General features: G+C 66.2%; 2 protein-coding genes across 4 annotated transcripts; one reads left to right on the forward strand and one right to left on the reverse strand.

Moving 5' to 3' along the window:
• Positions 1-5,667: 5,667 nt before the first annotated feature.
• Positions 5,668-7,864, forward strand: LOC123369994 (aspartate beta-hydroxylase domain-containing protein 1-like). The gene is made up of 3 exons (XM_045016123.1): positions 5,668-6,409; positions 6,823-6,936; positions 7,539-7,864. The coding sequence occupies exons 1-3, from the start codon at positions 5,719-5,721 to the stop codon at positions 7,646-7,648; spliced, it is 915 nt and encodes a 304-aa protein (XP_044872058.1). The 5' UTR covers positions 5,668-5,718; the 3' UTR covers positions 7,649-7,864.
• A 515-nt stretch (positions 7,865-8,379) lies between these two features.
• On the reverse strand, positions 8,380-17,262 carry LOC123370200 (BTB/POZ domain-containing adapter for CUL3-mediated RhoA degradation protein 1-like). Of its 3 annotated transcripts, none has more exons than XM_045016516.1 (7): positions 16,882-17,262; positions 13,223-13,484; positions 12,901-13,070; positions 12,666-12,755; positions 12,450-12,502; positions 10,640-10,835; positions 8,380-10,115 (listed from the first exon to the last, which is right to left on the reverse strand). In XM_045016516.1, exons 2-7 carry the CDS (start codon positions 13,476-13,478, stop codon positions 9,876-9,878), a joined length of 1,005 nt encoding a protein of 334 aa, XP_044872451.1. In that variant the 5' UTR covers positions 13,479-13,484; positions 16,882-17,262; the 3' UTR covers positions 8,380-9,875. The 3 variants fall into 3 exon arrangements, with proteins under 3 accessions (XP_044872451.1, XP_044872450.1, XP_044872453.1); XM_045016515.1 differs by lacking the exon at positions 16,882-17,262 and adding an exon at positions 14,504-14,842; XM_045016518.1 differs by lacking the exon at positions 16,882-17,262 and adding an exon at positions 13,880-13,959.
• Between the last annotated feature and the right edge of the window lie 4,082 nt (positions 17,263-21,344).

Consider the following 21,344-nt stretch of genomic DNA (forward strand, 5'->3'; position numbering starts at 1 on the left):
CCTTGGGACCAGCCATGTCCACCTAACTCTTAGCTGGCGGGACCCTCGGCCCATGGGTTTGGGGTGACTCCTGAGCTCAGGGCTCGTGTTCGGAAATCGGGGGCAGATGGGACCTGGGCCCGCCGCACTGGTTTACACTGAACACGGCTCAGATTCACACACACGCCCCAGTGCCGGCCTGAGGGCTGCCAAAACCGGGGGCGAGGTTTGTAGCATTTCGCTGGAGGTTTCTTTTTAAGCTTTTTTTCCTTTCAATGTAATTTGCCCAGTGGCCCAAAATGAGGGATTTTCAGCGCGACTTTGTATCTAGTTCCATGATCCCGGTCACAAGAAATCGGGGAAGGGGGTCAGACAAAACCGATCTGAGATTCCAAACGCAAACGCCTTGTAAAAATGGTCGCCGGCCCCCAGGACCGAGCCGCTAACCAGACATCAGATGCTAATATCTTCTCAGGCAGCACGTTTCTCCCTATGCGTGGCAGGGCGTGCTGGCGATTCTCACAGGAAGTGGGTCTGCGCGGGGGCTGGACGGGCGCGGTGAAATCGAGGGGTGCTGAGCAAAACCGAATCCTTCTGCGCAGTTGGTAGACGCGGTGAGGTGGGCAGAGGGTCTTCCCTTGGCCTAGGTCCGGCTGCCTGGGGAGGTGGATTATCCTGAGAGAAAATGGACAATGCCGGTGCAGCGCTCGGAGTGCAGACGTAACAAGTGACCTTCCTTTTCTGCCTCGTGTTCTTCTGCCGTCGGCTTTCCCCTCCGGTGCCGCAAACGTACCTCGCCCGCCGCCCTCTGCACGTGCCCGCTTGGCCCGCCGGGCTGACCGTGGGGGGGTTTTACCGCAGGCTCTCGCGGGGGAACGTCGGGGCTAACGCTGCACAAGAGCCCCAAGGACCAGGGGCTGGACCCCGCAGCCAAAAGGCTCAACCCACCCAGCGACGGGGATGTTGGCAGCAGGTTTGCACTCGCCACCTCATGGCGCCCTCGCCAGGCGTCTGGGGCATCAGGCCCAGCCGGTCCCTTACTCCCCCACCCCCAGGAAGTTCACCTTGACCTGAGCAATTGGTAACACCCACTTTTCCGTTATTATTCAGGGCATTTTCCGGCTGGTAAATCCCAGAAATAACCATATTTCTTACCATTCTGATTGGCTCACATGCCGAGAGCAGACTGGTCATTTGAATAGTAGCCATCTTCATCACGGTGCTAAATTCACGTCACTTCTCCACTCCATTTCCCATTGACATGGGGCCAGAGGTGCCTAGACTTCCTCATGCCTTCTGGAGCATGGCCTGGGTCTGCAGGTCTTGGGAGTTCTCTTCAAAATCAGGGTGCTACGTTACAGCCATTCACACGGATTTTAAGAAGAAAAACCGAATTTCTTTTCTGTATCATTTGAAAAGTGCTAAGCACAATCCTAGCAATGCCTAGGGCTTGTCCACACAGGGACACTCAGGAAAAGTAATCGGAAATAGCTGAAGGTGTGACATTGAAGTGGGTGAGTCAAACTAGATTAAACCCTGTGTGAACACCTTAACTCAGACCCTAAGTGGCCTTAATTCAAACTCTGAATTAAGGCCACATTAAGGGTGACTGTCATTCTGGGAGGTGTTTTACTGTGTCGCTGTTGGATGGAGACAAATTTGATTGTAGACATGCACAAATAGGTCGACGCAAGGTGACAAATGTCAACTAGACCTTGTCACGTAGACCAAGCCCGGTTGAAAGCATCCACACAGGGGATTTTATGTGGTTTACTTAACCCGCTTTAGTTCATTCAGATTAATGTTCCTGACTGTCCCCATGTAGACAAGTCCTCGGCGTAGTTTGACAAAGAACAATAATCGTGTGGAACAGTCCCAGAAGTAATTAGCAAAATGCATCCATTGGGTGACTTGTAAGAGTAGCAATCGCAAATCATAGTAAATAGTTTGGGAAACCGAACAGAAATCAACCAAATCCACTGACACCAAGAATAACGACCTCTAGTTTTTACCAAGCCCTTTTCCTGCGCAGGTCGCAGAGCGTGGTGTAACGGAAGTGGATGCCGTTATCCCATTTTTTCCGATGGGGAGACTTGTCCGTTATCCAGGATAGTCTCAGGTTTCTCTTGGAGCAGTGCTTCTCAGCCTTCGTTCATTTCTGGCCCCCTAACAAATTCCGAATGGAGGGACAGGGCCCTTTGGAAAACCTAGACCGGTCTGGGGGCCCCAGGTTGGGAGAGGCCTCCCCCCACAGAATTCCTGAGCACATCTTTGAGAAGAACCAGCCAGCCTGAGCCCTTGGTCGCTTTGTCCCCGCCCTGTTAACAGCTGATCCCTGATTTCCAGGATGATGGCGTCTGGCTCTGTCCACGGTCCAGCTGTTGGATCCCATTGGACCATCGTCTGCCAAAGCAATGGGTCTATGAGCAAACTTAATCCATTTTGCATTTGAAGGCCTTCATGTAGATTTCTTTGTGGGCTTGTTAACATTCATTGGTGATCTTAATATACGTCCTATTACTTATTAGCACAATTAGGTTCAGAATGAGGGTATTAATTAGGGTTATTTTGCTGGTTGGTTGGGATGAAATCATTCCGCGATTGAATCTCCTGCTTTAGGTCATATTTAGGCAACTCTTGTTTGTTACGTTAAATCTCACTGTAGTTCTCATTTCTGTCACAATATTCTAGGAGGCTGCCTTGTTTACGTGCCGATACTTATTCAGTTTTCAGGTTCATTGTCTCCTGCAGATACGGGTGTCACGGAGTGTGGGGGAGTCCGGCCCTGCACCCCTCTTCCTGAACTCACAGTGACTCTCAGCCAGCCAGTAAAACAGAAGGTTTATTGAACAACAGGAACACAGGATACAGCCCAGCTTGTGTTCAGAGCCAGGACTCCTCAATCTGGCCTTTCGGGGGGGGTTCAGGGTGCTTGGATCCCAGCCTAGGATCCCCTGAAAACCCACCACCCAGCTCCCAAACCGAAGACTGATTCCACTCCACCCTCCCTTTTGTCTAGCCCCAGCCCGAGGTGACGACCTCCCCTCCCCCAGGCCAGGCTCATGTTACAGCTGCATACCTGGCTCCCACCTACCAACCACACAGACAGCCCCTGCTCCATCACAACGGGTCACAATCTCTGTTATTTGCGTCAGTTTCCTTAGTGCATTGTGGCTGGACGCGTGCCAGTATTGTCAGTAATTACTGGGAGGTTATTAGGCATTATGTGTTATTAGCTGATCCTGCAAGTGGGGCTTCTCTTAGGAATAGTTATTAGCAAAATTAAGAATGTAATTTATTAATTATCGAGGACATCAAACTGAAGGGAACTTTGGTGGGGCAGATCTCTGCCGGTGCCACGCCGGAGGGCACGGATGTCTGTATCTCCAAGAAGGGATAGCTCTTGGGGGGAGGGATAGCTCAGTGGTTTGAGCAGTGGCCTGCTAAACCCAGGGTTGTGAGTTCAATCCTTGAGGGGGCCACTTAGGGATCTGGGGCAAAAATTGGCCCTGCTAGTGAAGGCAGGGGGCTGGACTCAATGACCTTTCAAGGTCCCTTCCAGTTCTAGGAGATTGGTATATCTCCAATTATATTCTAAGAAGCTAGTCATTGCTTCGGTACGGACCGGCACGGGACCGCCCGGCCACCACCTGGCCCCCTTGGTCTGCGTTCGCCGTTCCTGCGTGAGGCTGCGAATGGCAGGTCACCACTGACACTTCACACCCGTGACTCGGGGTGCAGGAGTCGCTGTGAGGGGTCCGTGTTCACACCGCGTATGTATGGCTACACTTGCAAATTTGCAGCGCTGCAGCAGGGTGTGAAAAAACACCCTCTGCAGCGCTGCAAATTGCGGCGCTACAAAGCGCCAGTGTAGTCAAAGCCCCAGCGCTGGGAGCGCGGCTCCCAGCGCTGTCCGTTATTCCCCACAGGGAGGTGGAGTACGGACAGCGCTGGCAGAGCTTTCTCCCAGCGCTGGCGCTTTGACTACACTTAGCGCTTCAAAGCGCTGCCGCGGGAGTGCTGCCGCGGGAGCGCTTTGAAGCGCTAATGTAGCCATAGTTCCAGGGTGGGCAATGGATGGAGGGCTGGAGAGTTACCAATGGGAACAGGACACCGGGCCCTGCTTTGCAGCCACTGTCTGGCCCAGTGCGAGATGTTACAGACCCCCGGTGGGGCAGGGAACAGCTGGAACTGGACCGCGCCCCCCCGGGAGGGACCCTGGTCCGAGCCCCACTGGGGGGGGACCCCGGTCCGAGCCGCCCGGGAGGGACCCCGGTCTGAGCCCCGCTGGGGGGGACCCCGGTCTGAGCCCCCCAGGACAGACCCCAGTCTGAGCCCCGCTGGGGGGGGACCCCGGTCCGAGCCCTGCTGGGGAGAGACCCCGGTCCGAGCCCCCCGGGAGAGACCCCGATCCGAGCCCCCCCGGGAGGGACCCCGGTCCGAGCCCCCCCGGGAGAGACCCCGGTCCGAGCCCCCCCGGGAGAGACCCCGGTCCGAGCCCCGCTGGGGGGGACCCCGGTCCGAGCCCCGCTGGGGGGGACCCCGGTCCGAGCCCCCCCAGGAGAGACCCCGGTCCGAGCCCCCCCGGGAGGGACCCCGGTCCGAGCCCCGCTGGGGGGGGACCCCGGTCCGAGCCCCCCCGGGAGGGACCCCGGTCCGAGCCCCGCTGGGGGGGGACCCCGGTCCGAGCCCCCCCAGGAGAGACCCCGGTCCGAGCCCCGCTGGGGGGGACCCCGGTCCGAGCCCCCCCAGCAGAGACCCCGGTCCGAGCCCCGCTGGGGGGGACCCCGGTCCGAGCCCCGCTGGGGGGGGACCCCGGTCCGAGCCCCCCCGGGAGGGACCCCGGTCCGAGCCCACCGGGAGGGACCCCGGTCCGAGCCCCCCCGGGGGGGACCCCGGTCCGAGCCCACCGGGAGAGACCCCGGTCCGAGCCCCCCCGGGGGGGACCCCGGTCCGAGCCCCCCGGGGGCTGTGCTGGGCCCGGAGCCCGGACGTGTCCTGACCCCAAATCCAGGCTCCCGAGTCCCAGCTGTTCGCGGGGGGGGGGCAGGATGGGTCACTGCGGCCCGTCAGCCCCAAACCTCCAGAGCGGGGGGGGGGCTCCTCGGGGGGGTTAGAGGCGGGGGGGGGGGCGCGGCCCCGCTGCCTGCGTCACTCCGTGCGGGGGGGCGGGGGGAGGATCCGCCGGAGCCGAAGCGGGTCCAGCAGCAGCAGCGGCAGCAGCAGCAGCATCCTCCGGCGGCGGGGGAGGGGCGCTGAGCGGGGGCGGGGGGCACTGAGGCGGGGGAGGGGCAGGGGGCACTGAGGCGGGGGAGGGGCGCTGAGGCGGGGGAGGGGGCAGAGGAGAGGGCAGGGGGCACTGAGGCGGGGGAGGGGGCAGAGGAGAGGGCAGGGGGCACTGAGGCGGGGGAGGGGCAAGAGGCACTGAGGAGGGGGAGGGGCAGGGGGCACTGAGGCGGGGGAGGGGGCAGAGGAGAGGGCAGGGGGCACTGAGGCGGGGGAGGGGGCAGAGGAGAGGGCAGGGGGCACTGAGGCGGGGGAGGGGGCAGAGGAGAGGGCAGGGGGTACTGAGGCGGGGGAGGGGCAAGAGGCACTGAGGAGGGGGAGGGGCAGGGGGCACTGAGGAGGGGGAGGGGGCAGAGGAGAGGGCAGGGGGTACTGAGGTGGGGGAGGGGCAAGAGGCACTGAGGAGGGGGAGGGGCAGGGGGCACTGAGGCAGGGGAGGGGCAGCGAGGGGCCATGAGGTGCCCCGGGGCGCTGGACGGGTTTTTCTCCTCCCTGCTGCCGGCCACCCCCCCTTGGCGCCCCGGCCCCGAGCCGGCGCTGGCCCTGCTGGCCTGGCTGGCGCTGCTCTTCGTCTGGTACTGCTACCGGGTGGGCAGCGAGCGGGCGCCCGCGGGGCCCCCGCCGGGGGGGGGGCGCCCAGCCCCCAGCCTGCCCCCCGGGGCCGGGCGGCGGAGCCGCAGCCTGCGGGCCTACGCCCAGCGCTACTCCTGGGCGGGCATGGGGCGGGTGCGCAAGGCGCTGCGGGAGGAGCTGCGGCCCGAGCGCCCGGCCATCCAGAGCCCCCGCGTCTTCCACCTGCCCGAGCTGCCCTCGGCCCCCTGCTTCCCGCGGGACGCCCAGCGGCACGACGCCGAGCTGCTGGAGCGCGCCTGCCCCGCCCTCCTGCGGGAGTACCAGGCCGTGGCCGGGGGCGCCGCCCGGGGCTGGACCCCTGGGCCCTGCCAGCGCTTCTACCTCCACCGCCGCGGCGTGTGCCAGCCGCAGCACTGCCGGGCCTGCCCCCGCACCTACCGCGCCCTGGCCGGCCTGCGCACCTTCCTCAGCGCCAACCGCTTCGGCAACGCCTGCTTCAGCGTCCTGCAGCCGGGCACCGTCCTGCCCGGGCGCTACGGGCCCACCAACGTCCGCCTGCGCTGCCACCTGGGTATGGGAACGGGGCGCCGGGCCTGGCCCCTCTGGAGGAGCCGGGGGGTGGGGAATGGGGCGGGGGCCTGCACCCTCTAGGGGGCGCCGGGGAATGGGGCAGGGGCCTGTCTCTCCAGGGGCGCCAGGGGGCAGGGAATGGGGTGGGGGTCTGTCCCCTCCGGGGGCACCGGGGGGTGGGGAATGGGGCAGGGGCCTGCACCCTCTAGGGGGCGCCGGGGAATGGGGCAAGGGTCTGTCCCCTCCAGGGGGCACTGGGGGGCAGGGAATGGGGTGGGGGTCTGTCCCCTCTAGGAGGCGCCAGGCGGCGGGGAATGGAGCTGAGGGCTTGTTCCCTCTGAGGGTGCGGGGGGGGGGGGGGCGGAGAATGGGGCACGGGGCCTTTCCCAACCAATCAACCTATTCCCACTGCAGGGCTGATGGTGCCCCCAGGCTGTGAGCTGGTGGTGGGGGGCGAGCCCCAGTGCTGGTCCAAGGGACACTGCCTCCTGCTGGACGACTCCTTCCTGCACACGACCGCACATAATGGTAAGAGAATGACAGGAGTGAGGGGCACCGGCTGAGGTGGGGGGGCCCAGGGGGCTGCGGGTCGGGAGTGAGGGGCACCGGCAGGGCTGGGGGAGCCCAGAGGGCTGCGGGTCGGGAGTGAGGGGCACCGGCAGGGCTGGGGGAGCCCAGGGGGCTGCGGGTCGGGAGTGAGGGGCACCGGCAGGGCTGGGGGAGCCCAGGGGGCTGCGGGTCAGGAGTGAGGGGCACCGGCAGGGCTGGGGGAGCCCAGGGGGCTGCGGGTCGGGAGTGAGGGGCACCGGCAGGGCTGGGGGAGCCCAGGGGGCTGCGGGTCAGGAGTGAGGGGCACCGGCAGGGCTGGGGGAGCCCAGGGGGCTGCGGGTCGGGAGTGAGGGGCACCGGCAGGGCTGGGGGAGCCCAGAGGGCTGCGGGTCGGGAGTGAGGGGCACCGGCAGGGCTGGGGGAGCCCAGGGGGCTGCGGGTCGGGAGTGAGGGGCACCGGCAGGGCTGGGGGAGCCCAGGGGGCTGCGGGTCTGGAGTGAGGGGCACCGGCAGGGCTGGGGGAGCCCAGGGGGCTGCGGGGCGGGAGTGAGGGGCACCTCTGAGCCCAGCGTCTCTCGCAGGTCCCCCCGAGGACGGGCCCCTCGTGCTGTTCATCGTGGATCTGTGGCACCCCAACGTGGCCGGGGCCGAGCGCCAGGCTCTGGATTACATCTTTGCCCCTGGCCCCTAGGGGCTGGGCCGGCTGTGGCGCTGGTGGCGGGTCAGTGCCCAGGACGGATGGACAGCGCTGGAACCAGCCCCACTGAACTGCCTCTGGGGGGCGCCGGCTCCCATCCGGCCCCAGGGCCCCGAGTCTCCTGCCCCGCTGTGTACAGCTTCCTTGGCCCCCCGTTGCTTGGACCCGAACTCTCTGCAAAGCCCCCAGCCCCTCATTAAAACCTTCCGCACCTGCCGTGTCAGCGCCTCGCAGAGCTGGGCCGTCGCGCCGGGCACTGCCCAGCCCCCGCCTGCCCCCCGACAGCTCAGGGCCCGGCCCCCAGGATGGGCTGGTTCAGGGCAGGGACTGGCCTGACCTGGGGCCTCTCCCCTCTAGGGGGCGCCGGTTCCCAGCCGGCCCAGGGCAAGGACCGGGGCGGGTGGCGGGACCCGGGGGCCTCTCCCCTCTAGGGGGCGCCGGTTCCCAGCCGGCCCCAGGGCAAGGACCAGTGTGGGGGACAGGACCCGGGGCCTCTCCCCTCTAGGGGGCGCCGGTTCCCAGACGGCCCAGGGCAAGGACTGGTGCGGAGGGGGCGGAGGACGGGACCCGGGGCCTCTCCCCTCTAGGGGGCGCCGGTTCCCAGCCGGCCCAGGGCAAGGACCGGGGCGGGGGACGGGACCCGGGGCCTCTCCCCTCTAGGGGGCGCCGGTTCCCAGCCGGCCCCAGGGCCCCCCCAGTGGTGGTGGTGGGGCTGGTCCAGGAGATGACGTTTCCCAAGAATCTTTATTACAATAATTTAATAGAAAAGCAAAAACCCCGTTAAAATAAATTATACAAACATGACAACAACAGGGAGCGAGGGCCAGGACGTGGGGGGGGAATGGGGCCCCCGCCTCTCCCCCTTTGCCTTTTCTGTGGGGGGAGTGAGGTTTGGACCATCCCAATTTATTTAGGAGGGGGTTGGAGCATCCCATTGTATTTTTTGGGGGGGGGTGAGGTTTGGAACAGCCCATTTTCTTTGGGGCAGGCTGAAGCATCCCATTATGTTTTATAAGAGAAGGGGACTAGAACATCTCATTTAACAGGGAGATTGGAATGTCCCATTTTATTTTGAGGGGTGGGGCTTGGAACACCCCATTGTATTATTTGGAGGCAGGTTGGAATATCCCATTGTAGTTTGTAGGGGGAGGAGATTGGAAAGTACCAATTTATATTGGGTGATTGAGTAAAATTTTATTGGGGGGAATCGGTACCTCCCATTTTATTGGGAGGTTGGAAGGGGAGTGGAGCATTCCACTGTATTTGGCCGGGGGAGAGAAGTGTGGTGCGTTCCATTGTATTTTGCGGGGAAGCGGATGGGCCCAGTAGGTTGGCGCGTACCATGTGTTTTAGCCGATGTTGGTAAGAAGCATCGTGTATTTTTGGGGGGAAAAGGTAAATTCCATGTATGTGGTAAAGGACAGTAGGGGGGCGGAGTAGGAAGGTTAGGGTCGTGCCATGTCATTTGTAGAAAAGGGGTGTGAAGTCTGGTGGGTTGGAACATATCATGAGTGTAACAAGGAGAGTTTTGAGGCTGGTAAGTGGGGGTCACTCCCCCACCCCCAGAAGGAAGGGAGGGTGGGACAGGCAGCAAAACTCCCACTGCCAGAACTCCCCACAGCGCCCCTGCTGGGCGAGGCCGGGCTGGAGTAGCCAGGAGCTCCCCCCACCCCACAGCGCCCCCCGCCGGGAGGGGCTGGACTAGCTGGCAGCTCCCCACTCAGCCAGCCCCCCCATAGCACATAATAAGCCAGCACTGGCCTCCCTGCTGTCTCCCGCCCCCTGGGGGCAGTGGGTGACTGATCCCGGCCTGACCTGCAGTGCCGGGCTGGGTTAGAGCCACAGGTGTCTAACCAGGGTGGAGTGGGATGGGGGACAGACCAGGCATTCCACACACCCACAAAAGCAAAGGAATTAGGCTCGTTAAACATGGGTGTTGGTGCCAAGGTGATTAATTAAGAAGCAGGAGGGATCTCCCAGGAGCCGCCTCCCATGTCCCTCTCCCCTGCGCAGTCCAGGGAGTTACCCAGGTCTCTACTGCAGGAGAGTCGAATCTGAGACGAAAGGGGTCAGAGGCCACAAGGCAGAGAGCTCCCAAAGAGCGGAGGGGGTCAAGGGAGACCCCAGAAAGGTCAGAGAGGCAGCGGGGGTGTGGCAGAGGGAAGGGACGCCCCACCCCCGCCGTTTGGCACCTGGATGGGGCCGTGGGGGCGGCGAAGGCTCAGTCCTTGAAGACGGCTTGGTGGCCGTGGGGGCGCTCGTCATGCATGATGTGGCGCCTGACATGGATGCGCCGGACCCGGTGCTCCCGCCCATCCTCCTCGTCAGCCCGGTGCGGGCCGCCCCCTCCTCCGGCTGCCCCGCCCGTCGCTTCCAGGAGCGCCTTGTCGGGGACCCGCGGGGTCTCGTAGATCAGAATGTTCAGGGTCTCCTCGAAGATCCGGGCCTCGGGGAACTCCACCTGTGGGGGTCAGAGGTCAGGCTGGCCCTAGGGGCGGGGCTGCTTTACAAGCCACGCCCCCCACAGCTTCAAAGAATCCCACCAGCAAGTGCCCATGTGACCTTGGAAGCTACCAAGCATGGAGGTGGGGAGGGGGAGAGAAAAGTCACATGTTGTCTTGGAATATACCAAGTATAGTGGGCTACCCATGGAACATACCAAATAAAACCACAGATGGGGGGAACCAGCTGGTGGCATTGGACCATACCAAGTGCCCATGTGACCAAGGAGAGGGGACCACCCACATGGCCTAGGACTATACCAAGTGAGAATATGATGCAGGGGGGTACCCACATGATGTTGGACCATATCAAGTGTGCATATGACTGGAGAAGAGGGGACTGCTCTGATAGCATTGGATCATACCAAATGTGAAGGTGACAAGGGGTGCTGGATCATACCAAGAGTCCATGTGACAGCAGATATAGGGGGGCCACCCACACTGCCTAGGAACCATGTGCTAACATTGTAAGGGCCCGGGGTACCTTGGTCTGCTTCTTCTCGGTGGCGTAGACGATGGAGGTGCAGCAGACCTCGGCGATTTTGCGGCCCTGCCCATAGAAGGACCAGCAGCAGATCTCGTCCCCCAGCACGTCCTTGATGAAGAGGACCCGCCCATTGAAGCGCAGCGCCAGCTTGTCAAACAGCTCAATGTTCTTCAGCAGGTTATCGTCCGAGTTACTGCGGAGAAGAGACCTCGTGGGTGGGGAGGGCTCCCAGGTCCTCCAGCCCAGCAGGGGGTGGTCTGGGCAGTGGGGCAGGAGCACTGGCTCTAGGGGAGCTCCTGGCTACTTCAGCCCCAGCCTCTCCCAGGAGGAGGTGATCTGGGGCGGGGGTGGGGCACGGAGTGGGGGGAGCTCACTTCTACTCCAGCCCCGGCCTCTCCCAGCAGGGGGCGCTGTGGGGAGGGGGAGGGGCACAGGCTGGGGGGAGCTCACTTCTTCTCCAGCCCCGGCCTCTCCCAGCAGGGGGCGCTGTGGGGAGGGGGAGGGGCACAGGCTGGGGGGAGTTAACTTCTTCTCCAGCCCCGGCCTCTCCCAGCAGGGGGCGCTGTGGGGAGGGGGAGGGGCACAGGCTGGGGGGAGCTCACTTCTTCTCCAGCCCCGGCCTCTCCCAGCAGGGGGCGCTGTGGGGAGGGGGAGGGGCACAGGCTGGGGGGAGCTCACTTCTTCTCCAGCCCCGGCAACTAACATCAGTGGTCGCTGTTGGGTTGTGGAGGGGCACAGGCTGGGGGGAGCTCACTTCTTCTCCAGCTCCGGCCTCTCCCAGCAGGGGGCGCTGTGGGGAGGGGGAGGGGCACAGGCTGGGGGGAGCTCACTTCTTCTCCAGCCCCGGCCTCTCCCAGCAGGGGGCGCTGTGGGGAGGGGGAGGGGCACAGGCTGGGGGGAGCTCACTTCTTCTCCAGCTCCGGCCTCTCCCAGCAGGGGGCGCTGTGGGGAGGGGGAGGGGCACAGGCTGGGGGGAGTTAACTTCTTCTCCAGCCCCGGCCTCTCCCAGCAGGGGGCGCTGTGGGGAGGGGGAGGGGCACAGGCTGGGGGGAGCTCACTTCTTCTCCAGCCCCGGCCTCTCACATCAGGGGGCGCTGTGGGGAGGGGGAGGGGCACAGGCTGGGGGGAGCTCACTTCTTCTCCAGCCCCGGCCTCTCACATCAGGGGGAGCTGTGGGGAGGGGCACAGGCTGGGGGGAGCTCACTTCTTCTCCAGCCCCGGCCTCTCCCAGCAGGGGGCGCTGTGGAGAGGGGGAGGGGCACAGGCTGGGGGGAGCTCACTTCTTCTCCAGCCCCGGCCTCTCCCAGCAGGGGGCGCTGTGGAGAGGGGGAGGGGCACAGGCTGGGGGGAGCTCACTTCTACTCCAGCCTCGGCCTCTCACAGCAGGGGGCGCTGTGGGGAGGGGGAGGGGCACAGGCTGGGGGGAGCTCACTTCTTCTCCAGCCCCGGCCTCTCCCAGCAGGGGGCGCTGTGGGGAGGGGGAGGGGCACAGGCTGGGGGGAGTTAACTTCTTCTCCAGCCCCGGCCTCTCCCAGCAGGGGGCGCTGTGGAGAGGGGGAGGGGCACAGGCTGGGGGGAGCTCACTTCTTCTCCAGCTCCGGCCTCTCCCAGGATGGGGTGATCTGGGGAGGGGAAGAGGCACTGGCTGTGGGGGGAGCTCCCAACGACTCCAGCCCCCACCTCTCCCAGCAGGTGGTGCTGTGGGGAGGGGGAGGGGCACGGGCTGGGGGGAGCTCACCTCTACTCCAGCCCCGGCCTCTCCCACCAGGGGGGCGCTGCAGGGAATGGGTCAGGAGCGTTGGATTACCTGGTATACGAATACTTGTTGTTACTTCTGTTATGCAACAATTTCACCACTGGCTGGAAAAAAACCGAGAGACAGGAAATGAGGCTGGATTCGTACCGGTCGCTCAGCGTAACTTCGTGCCAAAGGGGAGGGAGAAGGCTGGGAGGTGTCAGCGCAGAGGGTGATCCTGGGGGGGCTGGAAAGGCCAACAAGGGAGGCCCTGCCCACTTGTCTCACCTTGGAGCAGCTGGAGATGATCTGCTGCTCCTCCTTGGGGGATGTCACCATGGGAATGAGACACAGAGGGTCATAGGCATCGCTCTTTTGCTAGGACGAACAGAGATCAGCACGGTCACTGCAGCCTCCTGTCACCATGACTCCTCTAGTGACCCCATCCCCATGGCATAGCCCTGCCCCCAGGTGTCCCTACACCCACAGCAGGAGAATCCCAGAGCCCCCACCGGGTCCCTACCTGCAGAGCGAGCTGGCAGTCCTCCACCAGGCCCTGGATGAGGTAGTACCGTGCCTCGGACAGCACCTCCTCCAGCTCCCGCTGCGACTCGGGGAGCGAGACAGAGCCATCCCGCAGGTAGTTGAGGATGGTGCCGAAGTGACGCCCGCTGCGGTCGATCAGGATCCAGCCTGAAGAGGGGAAGAGACAAAAGGATGTAGGGCCTCTCCCAGCAGAGGGCGCGGTGGGGAGTAGGGCTGGAGCCCTGGGTATGGAGGGAGCTCCCGGCTACTCCAGCCTCGGCCTCTCCCATCTGGGGTGCTGCAGAGAGTAGGGTAGGTACCTTCGCTGTCAGTGAGCACTTCCATTCTCCCGCTGAACATGGCCTTGAGCATGGTGTCCTGCTTGGTGAGGGTCTGCACTGTGGTGTAGTGCAGGGACCCCCCCACGTTCAACTTCACGTACTTGCTGCTGGGATTCAAGGGCTTTAGGTCAAAGGTCACACCCACTGCTCCCCCTGTCGGCTGATGCTGCGTGGGCACCACGGGGGCGCAGGCCTCGGAGGCTGGGAGCGGGGCTGTCGTGGCCTCAGCCGACATCTCCACCTGCAGCAGGGAGGGATGGGAAAAGCGGAAGAGGATGAATCGAGATCCTCTCCCCATATCCGGACCCCACTCCCCACTTATGCTCCCTGTGTCCAGCTTGGCTGACGTGACATTTGCCCCCGACCCCAGTTAGGCCGTGTCTACACTAGCACTTATGTCGCTCAAGGGTGTGAAAAGACCCCCCCCCCCAGCGATGTAACTTTTGTCGGCATAAACGCTTGTGTGCCCAGCGCTACATCGGTGGGAGACAGTTGCCCCTGACACCGGTACGGCTGCTTGTTGAGCTGCTTTTATTACATCGGTGGCGTAACGCGACCCCACGTGCGCTCCCACAACCGCGCGGCTGCCAGTGCAGCTGTGCTCCTGGGCGCTCGTAAGTGTAAACACGGCCTTACCTGGGTGTACCCCCGCCCCCGCAGAATCGGCCCCTCTGGTAAGGGGCTGACCCCTAGCCCTAGGAGATCTCTGCCCTTTGACCCTCACCCCCACCCTCTGCCCACGGCCCCTGCCCTTTGACCCTCACCCTCTGCCCACGGCCCTGCCCCCCCGCCCTTTGACCCTCACCCCCACCCTCAGCCCAGGGCCCCGCCCCCTGCCCTTTGATCCTCACCCCCACCCTCTGCCCACGGCCCCGCCCCCCAGCCCTTTGACCCTCACCCCCACCCTCTGCCCACGGCCCCGCCCTTTGACCCTCACCCCCACCCTCTGCCCATGGCCCCGCCCCCCGCCCCCACCCTCTGCCCACGGCCCCGCCCTTTGACCCTCACCCCCACCCTCTGCCCACGGCCCCACCCCCTCCCTGCCCTTTGACCCTCACCCTCTGCCCACAGCCCTGCCCCCCCTGCCCTTTGACCCTCACCCCCACCCTCTGCCCAGGGCCCCGCCCCCCCGCCCTTTGACCCTCACCCCCACCCTCTGCCCAGGGCCCCGCCCCCCCGCCCTTTGACCCTCACCCACACCCTCTGCCCACGGCCCCGCCCCCCTGCCCTTTGACCGCTGGCCCGCGCCGCCGCTCTCACCTGCCCTGCCCGCCCCGTGCGGGGGGTGGGACGAGGCCCGGCCCCTCCCTGCTCCCCCCACCCAGCTCCCAGCGCCGCCCGCCAGGCCAGTTCCTCGCCGCACTCAGCCAGAGAGACCCGCACCGCGCATGCGCGCCGGGCCTGGCATGTTGATCCGGGTACCCGACCGCGCCCAGCCCCTAGAAGGCGGGTCCATTGATGCGCATGCGCAGGGGAAAGACGGTGGCTGCGTTTCCGAGTCAGCGCATGCGCAAAACAATTAACTGGGCGGCGGGGGAAAGGAGCGGGGAGGTCTCCGGGCACGAAGGTCCTCCTCCTGCGCATGTGCACAACGCAAAGCCAGGCGGATAAGGCCAGGGAGCGCGCGCATAACATCATGAGGACTTCGAGAGAATGGTGCGCATGCTCTTAACGTAGGGGAGAAGGCGGGGAAACCTTATCACTGGGCGCATGCGCATAACGCAAGTGGGCTGCCACACTTGGAAAGCGGCCAGAGTCCCGTGCGACGCATGCGCATTCTGTTTCCTGCGGTCCGCAAACGTTAGGACCGTTGCCCACGTGTAGCGCGCGCTTTTCAAATGCGGTCGAGGTAGGGGCAGGGCGGGCGAAGGAACAAAATGGCGGCCAAAGGCGCATGTTGAGGGGAAGGGAGGCAGCTCCCAGCCCCCACACCCCCCAGTCAGGGTGACCCCCCCAAGGCCGGCCGGCCTCCCACTACCAGGCACTGCCAGACGCCGGCCCGGCCCGGGGCCGAGAGACGCCGGCCCGGGGCCGAGAGACGCCGGCCTGGCTTGGCCCGGGGCAGAGAGACGCCGGCCTGGCTTGGCCCAGGGCAGAGAGACGCCGGCCTGGCTTGGCCCAGGGCAGAGAGACGCCGGCCCGGCCCGGCGCAGAGAGACGCCGGCCTGGCTTGGCCCAGGGCAGAGAGACGCCGGCCCGGCCCGGCGCAGAGAGACGCCGGCCTGGCTTGGCCCAGGGCAGAGAGACATCAGCTCAGGGCAGAGAGAGACGCCGGCCCGACCCAGGGCAGAGACACGCCGGCCTGGCTTGACCCAGGGCAGAGAGACGCCGGCCTGGCTTGGCCCAGGGCAGAGAGACGCCGGCCTGGCTTGGCCCAGGGCAGAGAGACGCCGGCCTGGCTTGGCCCAGGGCAGAGAGACATCAGCTCAGGGCAGAGAGAGACGCCGGCCCGACCCAGGGCAGAGACACGCCGGCCTGGCTTGGCCCAGGGCAGAGAGACGCTGGCCCGGGGCAGAGAGATGCCGGCCTGGCTTGACCCAGGGCAGAGAGACGCCGGCCCGGGGCAGAGAGAGACGCCGGCCCGGCCCGGGGCAGAGAGACGCCGGCCCGGCCCGGCGCAGAGAGATGCCGGCCTGGCTTGGCCCAGGGCAGAGAGACGCTGGCCTGGCTTGGCCCAGGGCAGAGAGAGACACCTGCCCGGCCCGGGGCAGAGAGATGCCAGCCTGGCCCGGCCCAGGGCAGAGAGACGCTGGCCTGGCTTGGCCCAGGGGAGAGAGACATCAGCCCAGGGCAGAGAGAGACGCTGGCCCGACCCAGGGCAGAGAGACGCTGCCCCGGCCCGAGGCAGAGAGAGGCTGGCCTGGCTTGGCCCAGGGCAGAGAGAGACGCCGGCCCGGGGCAGAGAGATGTCGGCCTGAGGGAGACAGACCCAGAGGACAGACACTGAAGGGAGAGATGGTGCCAAGCCCAGCGCTGCCGAGGGGAGAGATACCGCCCGGCACCGCCGACATCCCCTGTGTCCAGTCATGGGGGAGACACCAACAGGGCATTATGGCCCTGCCCAGTCAGAGTAGAGATGGCAGCCTGGCGGCACTACCAATAGCTTCCCTGCCCATTGAGGAAATAGATGCCAACTGGGTGTCAATGGCCCTGCCCAGCAAGGAGAGAGATGCCAGCCAGCTGCCGTCAGCAGCTCCCACATCCAACGAGGGGAGAGATGCCAGCCCACCACCATCTTCAGTGACCAATCAGGGGCAGATGCCAATGTAGAGTTGCCGTTGTCAGTCAGATGCTGTTCCAAGTGCTCAAGACAGGAAGAAACACTGACCTAGGGAAGACACATGAGTGCAGAGCTGCTCCAGACACCTATTGAGGAGATGGACCACAACACCAAAATAAATGAATAAAAAATAATTGGCGATATACCAATCTCCTAGAACTGGAAGGGACCTTGAAAGGTCATTGAGTCCAGCCCCTGCCTTCACTAGCAGGACCAATTTTTTGCCCCAGATCCCTAAGTGGCCTCCTCAAGGATTGAACTCACAACCCTGGGTTTAGCAGCAGGCCAATGCTCAAACCACTGAGCTATCCCTCTCCCAAACATAGCCCACATAGTTACTGAGGTAACAGATACCAACCCAGTGGCATCATGAGCCAGTCAAGGGACAGATGCCATCATGGTACCACCACCACCATCTTGAGCAACCAATCAGGGGAGATGTCAATTGATCAATGGGAAGAGCGACACCAAGCCAATGTCATCCTGGGTGAGCAGTCAGGGGTCAGACAAGAATATGGAGAAAATCAGTTACCCAATTAGAAGGCAGAGGCTAACACAGAACAATCCGTGACAGATGCCAACATGGTACTGCCCTGGTCAGCCAATGAGAGGACAGATGCCAAGACAGTGCAATCCTGGGCGACCAATCAGGGACCAGATGTCAATGTAGTACTGCACAATTGACCAATGAGGTAAGAGACGCTAAAGCAGCACTGTTTTGGGCAACCAATCAGGGACAGGTGCCAATGTGATACCGCCCCGGTCAGCCAAGGAGAAGACAGATGCCAACACAGTGCTGTCCTGGGCGACCAATTGGGGGCAGACGCCAGCGGACACTGCCCGGTCACCCAAGGAGGAGGCAGAAAATACGGCAGTGCCCTGGGGCGAGCAGTCGGGGCCAGTCGCCGGAGGGCACCGCCCGGTCGTCCAAGGAGGAGGCGGACACTGCGGCAGTGCCCGGGGCAAGTGGTCAGGGGCACTGCTGGGCAGCGCCCGGTGGCCCGAGGAGGAGGTGGACACTGTGGTGATTCCCAGGGGCGAGTGGTGGCCCGAGGAGGAGGCTGCGGACACCGCGGCGGTGCCCCGGGGCAGGCGGTGCCCCGAGAAGGCTGCGGATGCCGGGGCGGGCGGGGGAGTGAGGAGGGGGCGGGCGGAGGCCCGAGGAGGAGGCTGCGGACACCGTGGCGGTGCCCCGGGGCGAGCGGTGGCCCAAGAAGGCTACGGATGCCGGGGCGGGCGGGGGCGCGAGGAGGGGGCGGGCGGTGCCCCGGGGAGGGGGCGGGCGGGGGCGCGAGGAGGCGGCGGGCGGTGCCCCGGGGAGGGGGCGGGCGGTGCCCCGGGGAGGGGGAGGGCGGACGGGGGCCCGGGGAGGGTGGGGGCCCGAGGAGGGGGCGGGTGGGGGCCCGGGGAGGGGGCGGGCGCGCGAGGAGGGGGCGGGCGGTGCCCCGGGGAGGGGGCAGGCGGTGCCCCGGGGAGGGGGCGGGCGGTGCCCCGAGGAGGGGGCAGGCGGTGCCCCGGGGAGGGGGCGGGCGGTGCCCCGAGGAGGGGGCGGGCGGTGCCCCAAGGAGCGGGAGGGCGGTGCCCCGGGGAGGGGGCGGGCGGGGGCGCGAGGAGGCGGCGGGCGGGGGCCCGGGGAGGGGGCGGGCCCGAGGGGGCGGGCGGTGCCCCGGGGAGGGGGCGGGCGGGGGCGCGAGGAGGGGGCGGGCGGTGCCCCAAGGAGCGGGAGGGCGGTGCCCCGGGGCGGGGGCGGGCGGGGGCGCGAGGAGGGGGCGGGCGGTGCCCCGGGGAGGGGGCGGGCGGGGGCACTGCCGGGCGCCGCGGGCGGTCTCTGCCTTTGGGCTCTGCGGGTATCTGCAAATCCAGTGGTTGAGGCCGGGGAAGGAGCGAGTCACGTGAGCAGTTCGGTGTGGGGGCGGGGACAATAAGGATCACATGATTTCGGGCCGCTCACATGACGGAGGTGGGTTGGGCGACCGGGTCACGTGGCCGGGGCCTGGCTCGGCGCCGGGCGGTCATGTGACGCAGGGAGGGGGTTCCGGGTCGGGGGAGGATCACGTGGCGGGGCCAGGGTGAACGTGCCGGGCGGCTGGGAGCGCGCGGGGCCTGGAGCGAGCGGCGCGGGGCGGGGGCCAGGGCAGGTGGAGGGCGGAGCTGGGCTGAGGGGTGTCTGGGGCGGGGGGCTGTGCTGTGCTGGGGGGGTCAGGTATATAGGGAGGTGGGGGCTGTGCTGGGCGGTCTAGGGGCGGGGGGGTCTGGGGAGCACGGGGGCAGGGGGCTGTGCTGGGGGGGGTCTGGGGAGCACGGGGGCAGGGGGCTGTGCTGGGGGGGTTCTCGGGGCGGGGGGGTCTGGGGAGCACGGGGGCAGGGGCCTGTGCTGGGGGGGGTCTGGGGAGCACGGGGGCAGGGGGCTGTACTGGGGGGGTCTGGGGAGCACGGGGGCAGGGGGCTGTGCTGGGGGGGGTCTGGGGAGCACGGGGGCAGGGGGCTGTGCTGGGGGGGGTCTGGGGAGCACGGGGGCAGGGGGCTGTGCTGGGGGTCAGGTATATAGGGAGGTGGGGGCTGTGCTGGGAGCTCTCTGGGGTGCCCAGGCTCCGTGGGGCAGGGATCCCGTGGGGCAGTTCCGCGGCAGGGCAGGTGCGTGGGGCGGGGCCATGCAGAAGGAGGAGCTGGGGATAGACGAGAACCGCGACCCCGAGCCAGAGCCGCGGCTGCTGGGGCTGAAGAAGGAGAAGTGCCGACCCGAGGGGCTGGAGGGGCAGCTGCACAACCTCACCAACCGCCTCCCAGCAGGTACCCACGGCGAGCCCCCCGCAGCCCCCCCGTGTCCCCTGCCGAGCCCGTGTGCGCCCGCCCGTATCCCCCCCGCCGAGCCCCCCATAATCCCCTGCCGAGCCCCCCATTGTCCCCCTGTATCCCCTGCCGAGCCCGTATGCCCCCCGCCCGTATCCCCACCGCCGAGCCCCCCATAATCCCCTGCCGAGCCCCCCATTGTCCCCCTGTATCCCCTGCCGAGCCCGTGTGCCCCCCGCCCGTATCCCCACCGCCGAGCCCCCCATAATCCCCTGCCGAGCCCCCCATTGTCCCCCTGTTTCCCCTGCCGAGCCCGTGTGCCCCCGCCCGTATCCCCACCGCCGAGCCCCCCATAATCCCCTGCCGAGCCCCGCATGGTCCCCCTGTATCCCCTGCCGAGCCCGTGTGCCCCCCGCCCGTATCCCCACCGCCGAGCCCCCCATAATCCCCTGCCGAGCCCCCCATTGTCCCCCTGTATCCCCTGCCGAGCCCGTGTGCCCCCGCCCGTATCCCCACCGCCGAGCCCCCCATAATCCCCTGCCGAGCCCCCCATTGTCCCCCTGTATCCCCTGCCGAGCCGTGTGCCCCCCGCCCGTATCCCCACCGCCGAGCCCCCATAAATCCCCAGCCGAGCCCCCCATTGTCCCCCTGTATCCCCTGCCGAGCCCGCGTGCCCCCCGCCGTATCCCCACCGCCGAGGCCCCCATAATCCCCTGCCGAGCCCCCCGCCGCCCCCCGGTGTCCCCAGCCGAGCCCGTGTGCCCCCGCCCGTATCCCCCCCGCCGAGCCCCCCATAATCCCCTGCCGAGCCCCCCATTGTCCCCCTGTATCCCCTGCCGAGCCCGTGTGCCCCCCGCCCTTATCCCCACCGCCGAGCCCCCCATAATCCCCTGCCGAGCCCCCCATTGTCCCCCTGTATCCCCTGCCGAGCCCGTGTGCCCCCCGCCCGTATCCCCACCGCCGAGCCCCCCATAATCCCCTGCCGAGCCCCCCATTGTCCCCCTGTATCCCCAGCCGAGCCCGTGTGCCCCCCGCCCGTATCCCCACCGCCGAGCGCCCCATAATCCCCTGCCGAGCCCCCCGCAGCCCCCCATTGTCCCCCTGTGTCCCCTGCCGAGCCCGTGTGCCCCCCGCCTGTATCCCCACCGCCGAGCGCCCCATAATCCCCTGCCGAGCCCCCCGCAGCCCCCCATTGTCCCCCTGTGTCCCCTGCCGAGCCCGTGTGCCCCCCGCCCGTATCCCCACCGCCGAGCGCCCCATAATCCCCTGCCGAGCCCCCCGCAGCCCCCCATTGTCCCCCTGTGTCCCCTGCCGAGCCCGTGTGCCCCCCGCCGAGCCCCCCATAATCCCCTGCCGAGCCCCCCGGAGCCCCCCATTGTCCCCCTGTGTCCCCTGCCGAGCCCGTGTGCCCCCCGCCCGTATCCCCACCGCCGAGCCCCCCAAAATCCCCTGCCGAGCCCCCCATTGTCCCCTGTATCCCCTGCCGAGCCCGTGTGCCCCCCGCCCGTATCCCCACCGCCGAGCCCCCATAATCCCCTGCTGAGCCCCCCGGAGCCCCCCATTGTCCCCCTGTGTCCCCTGCCGAGCCCGTGTGCCCCCCGCCCGTATCCCCACCGCCGAGCCCCCCATAATCCCCTGCCGAGCCCCCGTGAGCTCCCTGCCCGTATCCCCACAGCCAAGGACCCCGTGTGCCTCCTCCCTGTATCCTCCACCAAGGCCCCATTCCCACTCCCTGTATCCACTCGTTCCCCCCGCTGAGCCCCCCGTGTTCCTCCCACCTGTATCCCCTGTACTTGTGGAAGGAAGGGGCCCCCCATAGGGTGCCCATGTGCCCTGGCCTTGCCCATCTCAGCAGGAGTAATGGGGTGCTCCCTGGAGGAGGAGGTACCCCAGTACTAGGAGGCGGGGGCACAGCAGGTGGGAGTATCCAGGATATTGGGGGGTGCAGGGAGGTGAGCCCAATCTGTTAAAGCGGGCATGGTGGTTAGAGATTTGGGGGCTGGCAGCCAGCTGGGGCGGGGGTTGCCCAGA

The sequence above is a fragment of the Mauremys mutica genome, chromosome 4, assembly GCF_020497125.1.
Source record: "Mauremys mutica isolate MM-2020 ecotype Southern chromosome 4, ASM2049712v1, whole genome shotgun sequence".
NCBI lineage: Eukaryota > Metazoa > Chordata > Testudines > Geoemydidae > Mauremys > Mauremys mutica.